General features: G+C 29.5%; 1 protein-coding gene and 1 long non-coding RNA gene across 45 annotated transcripts in view; both read right to left on the bottom strand.

The window, feature by feature from the left end:
• chb (CLIP-associating protein) overlaps positions 1 to 13327 on the bottom strand; it is a 146244-nt gene that overhangs the window by 99939 nt on the left and 32978 nt on the right. For 8 of the 44 annotated variants that reach the window (XM_087164279.1, XM_087164271.1, XM_087164269.1 and 5 more), the window contains exon 1: positions 9446 to 10791. The exons of 25 other annotated variants lie outside the window; for them this stretch is intronic. In XM_087164279.1, coding sequence (XP_087020405.1) covers positions 9446 to 10457 — 1012 coding nt within the window. In that variant the 5' untranslated portion in view covers positions 10458 to 10791. Of the gene's footprint in view, positions 1 to 9445; positions 10872 to 13327 lie in introns of those variants that run through there. 11 more of the 44 variants (XM_087164272.1, XM_087164277.1, XM_087164278.1 and 8 more) reach the window with 4 other exon arrangements.
• LOC147809529 (uncharacterized) lies at positions 545 to 2126 on the bottom strand. The gene is made up of 2 exons (XR_015433795.1): positions 1718 to 2126; positions 545 to 1311 (listed from the first exon to the last, which is right to left on the bottom strand). It is a non-coding gene; the product is annotated as an uncharacterized LOC147809529 (long non-coding RNA).

Consider the following 13327-nt stretch of genomic DNA (forward strand, 5'->3'; position numbering starts at 1 on the left):
TGCCCTTTTATAAGCGGTGAACCGTAGCCGTACTCGTGAATTAATTAAAACCGATTTTATTTATATATAGCTCAGGTATTACGAGAAATAATTTAAACCATTTAAAAAAATTAGTTTAGTTTCTATAATTAAAATAGAATATGCACAGCAAGTTTTTTAAGACACCTTAAAATGGTTTGTGTGCTACAAATGAAAATAATAAAAGAACCATCACAAACGGCTTGCATATGAATGCTCTTAGATCACAAGTTTCTAGTGACAAAAGGAAACACCCTGTATCATTTTTGCATTCTCGAATCATAAACAATAATAAAGAGAGAAAAAATGGCAAAAGGGAGAACGCAATAAGTTTACTGATGCTCTAGATACGGTTATTTTCAAAAAAAATTTCACATTGAGCAACATCTTTCCACGTTCTTGGAATTAGGTTTGGACATAAAAGCCTTTTTTTCCACCAGGAGGACAAAAGAACGAGATGGCAGAAGAGAACTTAATTATTGATTCGGGAACGTCGAAACATGAACACACAAAGATAATTTTCTAATTTTTCTTTTTTGTTTTATAAGTTAATGCAGCCCGATATAAAAAGTTTTTATGGTCCCGTCAGAACTGTTAATTATCTGTTTATTTCACACGCCTATGATGAACAGCTAAGAAATTTATAATTCATTTAGAGCGGATTCAAAAAATTTTCAGATATTTAAAAGAAAATTTAACAAAAGTTTTAATTAATTTTATACGTTCGAAAGCATATGATTATAACTTAATTAAAAAGGAAATTATACGTATTATAAAAGATTGCTTTAAATGGGTCATTTCGTTGGAATAAATATTACCAGTGGTACCAAAAAAAAAAAAAAAAAAAAACAGGAACATGAGACAGTGAATCGGTTGCACAGAAATTTCAATTTTTAAATGCAACGTTTATCAAAAATGAAGGAAATTAAAAAGATTAACATTTAAAAAATACCAAAAAGGTTGGAAAATGAAAAGATAAACAAAAAAAAAATTCTTTATAGGGACACAATCACTTCGTAATATGTAGAATATTTAAAATTATATTTAACATCGTGATTAAAAATTTCGTTATAAGACGACATTCACTACAAAGATATTTCGTGTTCTTCGTTACTCTACAAAGGAGTAGTAATTAATTTAAAAAGCAAATCAAGAACTATAGCAATCACCTTTTAACAATGCTACTGCATTATGCTATGATTTTGGATACAGTGAACACTTATTGCTAGGTCGACAGCCGGTTCACTATAGTTCGGTCCGACTGTATTTTCCTTAATTAAAATTAATATTCCCCTAAAATTCTATCCACTTTGGATTCAAACAATACTAAAATAGAGATCTATCGACAAAGACTACTCACTTCTGCCTAGCTTAATAGCATGAGATTGCCGCAGCTGATGCTCACTGGTTATTTCATTTTCCGTTTTTAAAAGCGCTATATGTTGAGCCACCTCATCTAGACTTGGCATGTGACATTTTCAGCGGCAATCATTGGTCGATTTTCCAGCGTTGCTATTCGGGGAGTTGTAATGAGGCATTTTTTGTCGCCGTGTAAGAGAAATAGTAACGTAAACAAAACAAAGCAAACGTTGCCACCGGCGGAAAAGAAATACAGCCAAAATTTGGGAGCCACGTAAGAGAATTACATATATTAGATATTGTATTTTATAAAACTTAATAAACATAATAATATATAAACCTAATTTTGATAGTTTATCAATCGTGATTCTTGGTTTAATAAATTCAATTTAGTAGATTTTTATCCACCACTATTTCTACATAATTCGTAGGCTTATATAATTCACCACTTTATAGTACTTATGTCATGCTATACTTTTTAAAAAGCAGGCAAAAATAGTCAAATATTTTCAAAATTTACTTAGTTATTTACCGTTTTTTTTAATTATTTTGGCATGTCTGGAGCATTTGGCATCTTTGTACACCCATTAAGTGTTAAAATAATTAAAAATGAATGCTTTTAAAACTTTGGAAGTAGTGTTTACAAATAATGAAGAATTGTTTCCCAAAAATAGTTTATTATAATTGATAATTTGACGATTTCTGATTTAAATTAATTTATTCTTCATTTGATGTCTAGCTGACAAATAAGATCTTTATCTTTACGAATTCATGAGGCTGTTGAGCTGGAGTAAAAAAAAATATGTTTCCATGCATTCAATGATTAGATAACAATTTTCATCATTTTAGTTAGAAATAATTTGTTATAACTAGTGGGCTGCGCCCCCTGCTCGCTAACGCTCGACAACCCCCGAAAATTGCTACGCAATCTTAGATGGTTCGCTTTGCTCGCTACTAACTTTGGTACATTGCAAATGCACAAAATTCTAAGAATTCAAAACAATGCACAAAATTCTAAGAATTCAAAACAATCATTTCGACAAAATACTAAAATAGAGATCTATCGACAAAGACTACTCACTTCTGCCTAGCTTAATAGCATGAGATTGCCGCAGCTGATGCTCACTGGTTATTTCATTTTCCGTTTTTAAAAGCGCTATATGTTGAGCCACCTCATCTAGACTTGGCATGTGACATTTTCAGCGGCAATCATTGGTCGATTTTCCAGCGTTGCTATTCGGGGAGTTGTAATGAGGCATTTTTTGTCGCCGTGTAAGAGAAATAGTAACGTAAACAAAACAAAGCAAACGTTGCCACCGGCGGAAAAGAAATACAGCCAAAATTTGGGAGCCACGTAAGAGAATTACATATATTAGATATTGTATTTTATAAAACTTAATATTAAGGCACTAACAAGTTATCAAAGATTTGTTTGGTAAGTGTACGAATTTTTTTTTTTTTAATTTTTAAAAATCGATTAAATTAAAAAACTTGATTTTTACAAACACTTAAACTCTAATTATGCCATTTAGTTTCAGCCTTCCCGGCGGTGAAATTATGGTGGCGCCTATAAAAAGAGGAGCGAATTTAAGTGGCTTTTACTATATTTAAAATAGTGGGGGGGGGAGAAATAGTTGTTAGAAAGGAAGTTGAATAAATTCTACGAATTCAAGACAAAATGCTTAATCTCAAGAAAGTTATTATAAAGAGAAGGATAAATGACGACATTCTCAAAAAGAAAAAGAAAAATAAACAAAATAAAATAAATCATAATGCTGAACGAAGTTAATGTTCTGGAGCATTCACTGCAAGTGAACACACAAAGTCTTTTTGTAAAGCTTTAGACAAACATAAACGGACCTTTATCAACAGGTCAATGCGCAGAAAGGCAATGGAAATGCGATGAATGTTGAGTTTCGTCAGATGCGCATAAAGCATAAATCTCAACCCCCTTTACAATAAGAATTTAATAAAAAAAGACACATATAAATGATAAACACTTCTTTAAACGTCTACTTGAATTCCATTTCAGATAGGAGTTGTATAAACATATAAATCAAAGATATATGTTTTTACGTAGATTTTAAATTATAATTTAAAATGAACATGTTTCGCAGTTATAATCAACAGGTCAAAATATATAAAAAGAGAATTACACAGTCAAATTTTTACACCATATATAGATCTACATCATATATAGAGACAATTAAATATTTCCGCAATATATACAGCAGAGTGGTTGACAAAATCATGGTCATGTTCTGAAGGAAGGAAACAATTTAGAATATATTAGAATAGATATAGCAACTTCTGTTCTTAAAAATGAAGTAGGACATTATAAATCCCTTTCGTTAAACTACAACAACCGTTAACACACTTCAAATTGCTAATTGTTATAAATCGTTTGCATCTTTCTATACATTTCCAGGCCTCTTAAAAACTTCATAACAGTATGCACATTTCTGAACTTCTGCCAACAGAAAACAAACACGAAATTAAATCTATACAAAGCAAAAAAAAAAAAAAAAAAAAAAAACTTATACATTTGTATCAAAATTTCAACTATTTAAAAAAAAAAAAAAAAAAAAAAACGGCAAATCCGGATTCAAAGAATTTTAATCACAAAACGAATTTTGCCGCTAGCTTTATTCCAAGAATTTAAGTTATTTTCTTTAATCTTACATTAAGTCTGTTGTCCCTTAATAGAAGGAGAAAGAGTAAGCTCATTACTTATACAATAAATAAGTTAAGACGAGCGATAATTTGATACAACTCACCAACTACATTTCCGTAATATTATTCACCTATGAACTGTAAATAGCATCTAATTTTATTCCGAGAATGATTTTGACTGCACTATTTATTTAAAGAATCGTCTATCTTTAAAGTAAACAAACTAAGTAATAAAAAAATTGCATTTTTTGTTAATTTTAAAAAGTTTATTTCACGCGTCATATACAGAACTTACGGTGGAATCAGATCGAGATAAAAGGCTCTGGTATATTATATGCACAAATAAAATTTATAAAAAAAAAAGAGTTACTGAACATATTAAGACAATAATAACATATTGTTTTGAATAAAATAAACTTAAATATATTTTAATAAAAATAGTACAAAAGGTCCTCACATGCAAAAAACGTTTATGTACAACACAACTTGTGAATTACTGAAAAGACGATCATATATGTTATACATTTTCGAAATTGATTACTTATCGTCACTTTCAAACCTTAATTATTAATAATAATTGCTTTTGTTAAAATTCTATTAACGCATATGAAATTCTACAACAATAAAGACATTTCATAAGATCTGAAAAGCATTTTGACAAATGTCTGGAACAACTGGCAAACATAACTTGCACATGTTAAAAGAACATTTTGTAAAGCCAAGATCGTTTGCATATGCAAACGACCTTCACGCATATGCCATCTAATGTTTGTATTCGGATAATAATCACTTTAACTTATTCCTCGTTTGCACAGTTACAGTCAGAAGGAGAAAAAAGGCAATAAAATACAAGGAACTTGAAAATATATGCAAATCTTCCTCTTTCTTACACATTCTTAGCAAATACTATCAACTATTAATAGTAAGAAAGAAAATAAAATATAAAGCAATGCAAAAAATCAAAAAATAACATCGTGAACAAAAGAATTTTAAAATATATTTTCTACACAAGGTCATAAGGAACACAAATACTCACATAAAAAAGAAAAAAAATTCCCCCTTTTGGCGGTTTTTTTAAGCTATGCCCATTTGACAAGGTTAGTTGGGCGGTTTCACGCATGAGAATCAAAAATATATTTTTCCAACTATATAACTCAGAATTAGCGTTTCAAAAGAAAATAAACTTTAAATAAAGAAAGATTTATGCTTTTTTTCCTTTCGTTCCTTAGATGCAATAAACTTAAATCTTAAATGGGAATATTTAAAATTTTTCAGCATTCAGCGTGTAAAATAAAAACTCGTGTTTAATTTTCTTACCCCTTCTATTTCTTCAATTTATTTTTTAACAGCATTCCCAAAGATTTAATTCAGTTGAATCAAAGATGTGAATAGAACATTTTGCCTAAGGTATACATCGCCTATCTGTCAAATCACTGATGAACGCAGATAGTGATGGATTGTTCATAAAAAAAAGTTTTTATTTCGAGTTATCAATCATAATTATCACCACCATCATGAATATTGTCAATAATTATTAATTAATTATTAAAAGATGGTATTCACCATATTTTCTGTGATTCTCGTGTGTATTTTCTGTGAGTATTAATTTGAGTTAAGTAGTTTAACATTAAGTATTTAGGTTTGATTAAAATACTATCTACAAAAATTCCGTATTAATTTAAGCAAGTTACACACAAATATGGCGTTATTTTTTCTTTTTCGATGACTTATTTTTTTCCGTAATGCCACATATTCATAATAATTTCTTGCATTATATTATGACTGGAAACTAAATATATATTTTTCATTAATATCTAACAAGGTGTAGGTATATTTTCTTTTGACTTATACTTACTTACATCTTAAATACTTACATCTTTTTTTTTCTCTTTAATTTCAAAATTAATTCCAAAAAAAGATATGATTAAACTTTTCTTTTCTTTTCTAAAGATTAACATAATTAGGCAAAATATATTGTCAGAATTCATCACCAAACAAGATAATTTTTTATCAGTAAAAACAAAATTGCCCATCTGTCAAAAAATAGTCACTAACCAATAGTTTGAAAATATGCAATTTAGTTCTTGTTCACAAATTAAACACCATAGTTCTCATTAGCAAAAGGTTTCCGACAATTGTATAACTAGTTAAGTTGAAGAAAAAAAATGATCAGCTGTTTAAAATAACATTTCTTATTGTATTATATAAAAATGTAATCGTATTCGAAAATTAAAAGTAAATATTTAAAATAATGTCCTATCAACGCTTTGAAGAAAATTTTGGAAAATAATGAAGTATTCGACGTGATAATTAAATTAATTCAGTAACTTTCTTTATGTCCATAACTTGGTACAGAAAAATAGCTTTTAATTCTAACAAATCTTAAACATTTCGGGATTACTGTACTGTTTGATTTTTTTTTTCTCATAATCTATACAACTTCTATAACCAATCAATAGCAAGAACAATTTTAATCAGCATTCAACTATCAACTACGACAAGTATAAGTAAAGTAGCATCAAAAGAGCTGGCGTGAAGCTACCTCACAATTGAAAATGAAGGAAGGAAAAAAAAAAGTCATTACCAACGTCCTTCATTGATTATATGATTGATTTCCGGGTCGGATGCTACTATTATCTATCCGACTTACGGTGCATTGAATGTAGTTTCATCTCTTAGGTTTTAAATTCTGAAACAGTCATTATTGATTTTTATTCATCGTTCATTAAATGAAAAAACAATAAATTGTTTTTCGTTCTTTTTATCAATTACTTTATTTCTATAAATTTCAAGTTATTCACTTGAACATCAGAAGAAGTGTGATTTTCAGAATTCGATTAATGTAAAAGTTAAAATAATAGTAATAATAAATTTATCGGGGGAATTATCGCAGAATCAAGTGTCACAAAAGTATATTTTTAATGATTCATAGCTTTCAATGAATGCTAATGTATTTTTTTAATGTAATTTTTTTCGATTTTAAAAACTTCTGCAATGTGCAATATACAGGCTTCACAGTGGTGCAAAATTGAAGTCAGTAGAGTATTTTAGAAAAAAAATAAATTCATTTTTTAGTGCAATACATATTTACTAAACTATATTTAAAAGGAATAAGGAAGGAAAAGGATTACAATATTTCTTAGAAAATATTTCTTTACCAGTCCACTACAAGAAAAAAATTAAAGAAAAAAAAGAAGAAGAAGAAAGGAAATAAAAAGCAAACCTCAACGTTTAACTTGTCAGGAATAAGTTAATTAGAAATGAATTTAAAAAACGGTGCAATTATGCGCATACATACATACATACAGTGAGAAATCTCGAAACCTAAATTTTCCTGACTTCATAAATTAAAATAATTTCTCAATATAAAATTTTAAAAGAAAATTGATATTTTCGTGCAACAATAAATTACTTTAAAGCTAAGTCGTGCATAATCTACATACTTAAGAATAAATGTATATAAAAATAAACAGATAAACGTAATACATGGTAACATAATCAAAATAAAAATGGGAAAAAAATATTGAGAAATTAAACCACTATTTTTAATCAATAGACTATTAAACCACTATTTTAAAAAATATATCAAAATAAGTACTTTTGATTTTGCAATAGTAAAATGTAATGTATAAAAAATTTCATTGTAATTTGTGCCAAGTTTCTTTTTCATAAGATAAACTACTTGAATAACTGATTTTTTATTTTATTTTAGTTACTATTATTAAATAAAATTTAAAAAAAAATATCGAAAATATAAATCTTTTGATTCTTAAAATTTATAATTTAAAAACTCGCAACACTTTTCGTATATACACAATGAACATAAAAATCAAGAACATCAGGACAAAAAGCTAAAAAATCAGGATAAATGAGGACAAAATATTTTTGAACAAGAAAATCAGGACAAGTACGAATCCTGCAATATATTTTTAAAGATTAGCATTTATTAGCTTATGTAAGAATTGCTTGGAATCCACCTGACAACAAAAATAAGGAAGTCACAAACCCCTTCCTTCCCAAAATACTTATTTATTGTAATGTCAGCATATTACGTACGCGTTTCTTTTTTTTTCTTTCTTTAGCAGCTAGCGACTTTTGCCTATCATCGTAAGCAAGTATCATGATATTATCATCGTATATCATGATATTTTTGTTCGAATGGAATTTTTTTCCAAAATATTTTTTTTAGATTATTTTAAAAAATATGTTTAAAAATATATAAAAAATTATATAGCAATCTTTCTTCTGATTTTTAAAAAAAAAAAAATTTAATATATTTTCTACGATGTAGAAAATTTATTAGCTTTTGTAAGAATTGTTTAAATTCCCCTTACCCTGTCAGCAAAATTAAATGCTAACAACTTTTCTCCTCAGATATTTCTGTTATGGGCAGTTCCAATATTACGTGATCATATTTTCGGTAATTTCGGACTCCCCCTTGTTAGCAAAAATAAGTAAAGACCCTCCCATGCTTACCTAAGAAATTTGAAACGCCCCCTTGTTTTTTGCTTCAACTTTGTCTTTTACTACAGTAATATTTTTTTCGGTTTAAGCTGTAATCAAAATGTGTAACTTCGCATTGAACAAAGATAACATTTTCATTAATTTTTAAAATTTTGAGAAGAATATTTCTGTTGGAATCTTTTAAATTTTCCGCTTGTGGTTCAAAACTGTTGACCTTGAAACTTCTTTCGTGACAAATTTTCTTTAATTTTTTTCATCGGCCGAAATAAACTTTCATTCCACATAAGAAATTTTTCTAAGTATTATTTCCTTTTGTTAAATTTTTTTATTTTCCTTTTTAAGAAGATTTTGTAAATAAAAGTATTTCAATATTTTACATAAACATTGCTCATACTCCTCCTATACCCTTGTCAACAAAAATAAGCATATCAAAAACCCCTTTAACCTGTTAGGTGCTTAAGTAACATTCGAATTAGTTTGTATAAATACGACCTCTTACGTAAGAAAATAAACATCTGTATCTAACTAAAGCTAATCTACAGTGTAATCATAAAGGTAAAAAAAAGTTCTACTACGACAGAGAATTACTAATTGAGTCTTAATTCATTTAGTGATATAACTAAACAAAGGATTTTTTTCATCGTAACTAAACAATTACCATCTTATATTAAACTAATGAACATACCCCTGATATGAAAAACTTTGTGATCAGTATTTGGCGACTGAAAAGAGGAAAATACTAATAACGTTCTACCCATCTTTACATCGCGCGTTTTTCAATTTTGGTCTTCGGAAATACACTATACAGTAAGAGGTAAGTGTTATAGTTTTAACGAAAAAATGAACCTAAATTTAATGTTCAACAAACTTCCATAACACAAAACAGATGTAACAGCTATTTCAAAAAAGAACATTTTTTAAAAAAACTCACCTTTACAGCCACAAGATCGAGTGGTGCGCTGATGCCGATCAGCATATCGTATCATATTATCAAATAGCAATATCCAATCAGTATCCTCGTCCCATAATATATTTGTGCCATTGGGAGACAACAAACCTTCGAATAATTTAGTCTCACTTTTGGTTGAATTCGAATCAATTTCTTCAGATCTGCTTTTACCGGGGAGCAACAGCATTTGATCGTCACCCAACCACAAGGTTGGATTGGCACCAGCAGCTCCTTCAGTTGGAGATTCTAAATTAGAACTACTATTACTTTGAGCACTATTAGTTAAAGTACCTAACCCGTTATCAGAAGAACACAAAGTACTATCACTGTCTTCCGAAAATCTAACAGAAGTGGACGAATTGGACGTTGGACCATGTTTATGGGAAGACTCAAAATGAATATCACTAAGAGAAGATGAGTTATCACTATGATCTGAGGAATGCTTTTGTACCATTGCATCTCCACTATTGTATCCATAATCTGTAGAATGTTTCCTGGCAAATGCATCTTTTATAATATTATCACCATGATCTTGATCAAAGGAATATGTTGGAGCTATTGCATATCCACTGCTATTATCACTATGATCTGATGGATGTTTTAGAGAAGGTGCAGATCCTATACCATTATCACTAAGATCAGAAGAATGCTTCAGAGTTATGTTATCAATATGATTTGTGGAATACTTTTGGGCCATTTCATCTCTAATGTTATTATCACTATGATCCGAAGTATGCTTTTGGGCCATGCCACCTCCATTGGAGATAACAGATTCGTTAATTAACATGTTGGTATCACAAGTATCTACGCTGTCACTTGCTGCCAGCACGGCTTGAGCAGGAGCCACCACATTGGAACTTTTGCCATCGTGGTGTTGTTCGATATGTGTGCCGTTTGTCGAGTTGTTAGATGTTGACAAACACACCGCCGCATCGTTGCTAAGTGCACTTCCATTAGTAACTATCGGTTCTTGTTTTGGCGTCGTTGTTGGCATGAATTACAATAAGCTCTACTAAATTACAGCACCATACTAAATAAAATATTGAGTATTTATTTAAAAAAAAAGAAATATCAATAAAATATTTCCTTTTCAATTCCCAAACACAATATCCGATATATGCAAATCGAGAAGCTGTCACCGGTAAATCACACTCGGTATCCTTGACACACAGGCAAATGTGAATGGGTATAAAAATATAAATGCATCCAGTGAGTCAGCATGCCGTTTGAGAATCGTGCTATGTAGTGAAAACACTTTCACCCGTTTGTTTGTAAACTAGGCTACGACAACGCTGTTTGGAATGGCAGGCACACTGTTTCTGTCACCCCTTCTCCCTCACACCGCGGTCTACGGCATTGTCGCTCCACCCCCCAGCTGTTCAGGTCTTCGCGACGGCCTATCAGAGAGAAAGAGCGCTCTGTCGATCATTGAAGAGCGGAATCTTTAAGGGAGCGGTGTAAAAATTGCTCCGTAATTATTTCTAGAGGCGATTTTTTTTTATATATATTTCTCAATGCTTTATTAAAAAATAAGGATATTTTCTAGGTGGAAAATAATAATTCTTTTTCCATCATAGTCTTCTCTTGTACAATTAAAAACATATTAACATTATGCGTTCATCATGCACACTGCCGTACAATTGAAAAATAACCGTAAGCGACAAAAAATTCAAAATTGAGATTTTTATATATTTTTGGCATCTTTGTATAGTAAGCTATATATTGCAAAAAAAAATAATAATAATAATAAAATAAAAATTCAAAAATAAATTTTGTTTAATCAGTTTTTAGAGATTCTATTTCGGCGTTCAGAATTAGTAATAGAAGGAAAATTGTCAAGTCACTTTTTTCGAAATCAATCGTGAAGCATTTGCGTCGAATTGCACGGTTGTACAGGGAAACAGTTCTATTTCCTATAGTACAATATTAAAATAGTCCATTTAACAGTATTTTAAAATAAAAATTAAGCAGAGTTTAAAGTGCATGGGTGCATTAACTAATATTGTGATAAAATTACTGTAATGTAATGTCAACATGTACAGGGAAACAGTCTTTATTTTCGATAATAAAATATTATAAAAACTAAACAATTCAAGAAATATAGCCCATTTAACAGCATTTCGAAATAAAAATTACAGAGAGTTTTAAGTGCAGGAGTTCAATAACAAATATTGTGATTTTTTTGTGATAAAATGACTACCTGATAAAATAATTTCAAAAAGTCACAAAAGCAAATATTGTGATCCTTTTGCGATTAAGTGTGATAATATAATGTCAACATGTACATGGAAACAGTATTCTTTTCTATAGTAAAATATTAAATTAAACATTCAAAAGCTATTGCCTATTAGACAGCATTTTGAAGAAGAAAAATTACGAGGAGCTAAAAATTGCAGAAGTTCAATAACAAATATTGTAACTTTTTTTCGGGGGGGGGGGGGGGAATTATTACGATTTTTTTTAATAATCAATCAGTTAATGTTCACTGCTTTCAAGGAAATTCAATAAATACAGTCAAATGCAGCTGCAATGAGCCTGGTATATATAGTGAACACTCTGTTGTAGTAAACATTTTAGTAGTCTTTCATGATTCTTTTGAACTTTCTGATGTTATTCCATGCGCTTATAGCGGACAGTTGAAAAATTGGTAGTTCGTTTATAATGAACTCTAATTTCATTTTCAGTTTTCTTTTTTTTTTCTTCTTTACTTTCTTTAATTTCAAAATTGAAGAAGTTGCTATTGAAAATGGCGGCATTTCTTTACATTATGCCAAATAGACATGTTACAATGTTCTTCACTTTTAAATTAAAACTAAAGCGAAAAAGTTGTAATGCAGCACATCCTTTTTCTTACACCCCGCCCCTCCATAATCAAGAATAATAAACTCCGCATATTTTATCTCAAAAGTAAAATCGTCATTAAATATCCGTTTTCCCTGTCGAAAATGAGGACAGGAAAATACTGAATTCTTTATCCGTTGCTGATCCGGAAATTGGTCACCCCTGCTACCTACATTGGTCACCACCGGAAATTCTATATAAAATCAAATTGTAGTCAATCGAAAATCACTAATTTCTTCCATCTTTTTAACATTTTATTATATATTTCATTTGTTAATAATGTATAAAAAAAAATTGCGTACTATCGATATCACTATTTCTAACAACAATGTTGTCATATGTTAAAAAATGATTTTTTTAAAGTATTTTTATATAGGGAACCAACAACTTATCACTGGGTCCGCAAACAGTTCACTATAGCGAGATTCGACTCTGTATCTTCCTGCATGTCTCTTTTCAAGCAGACAAACGAAAAGAAAAAAAAATACTGTGTTTAAAAACATTTTTCACGGGAGTATAAATGAGTTTCATAGACTGCATTTATTATTATTTGACTCTTAAATTTTTTTTTAAATGTTAGTTAAATTTAAGCGAGAGGTGGTTAAAATCTCATCAAGGAGGTTCAAATCGAAGAAATAAGTTCACTGAGATATAAGACTCATGAATAGAATTAGTCAAAACAAAACCGATTCGAAACACTGACTTCTCAATTTCGAACTGATGGATTGGAAGTATAAGAATTGAACCATTATTTATATCTATGCATAGATATGATGAACAGTACATAAGTTGGATCTCGTTGGATATCGTGCCAGAGAAGAGATGTCAGGCTAAAATAAATCATACTAAATTCTTCAAAAAACAACTAAAGCACCTTAAAATTTATTTAACAAAAATAATAAAAACTTTCTTTGTAAAGAAACGGAAACAAGTCAAATATGACTCAAATCACATCATGACAAGCTTTTGAGTATAAGATAACATTCCAAAAAGAAAAAAAATATTCTTTCGTTTGATTTTTAC

The sequence above is a fragment of the Parasteatoda tepidariorum genome, chromosome 5 (genome assembly GCF_982258835.1).
Source record: "Parasteatoda tepidariorum strain Cologne lab strain chromosome 5, Ptep-v5.0, whole genome shotgun sequence".
NCBI classification, from domain to species: Eukaryota; Metazoa; Arthropoda; class Arachnida; order Araneae; family Theridiidae; genus Parasteatoda; species Parasteatoda tepidariorum.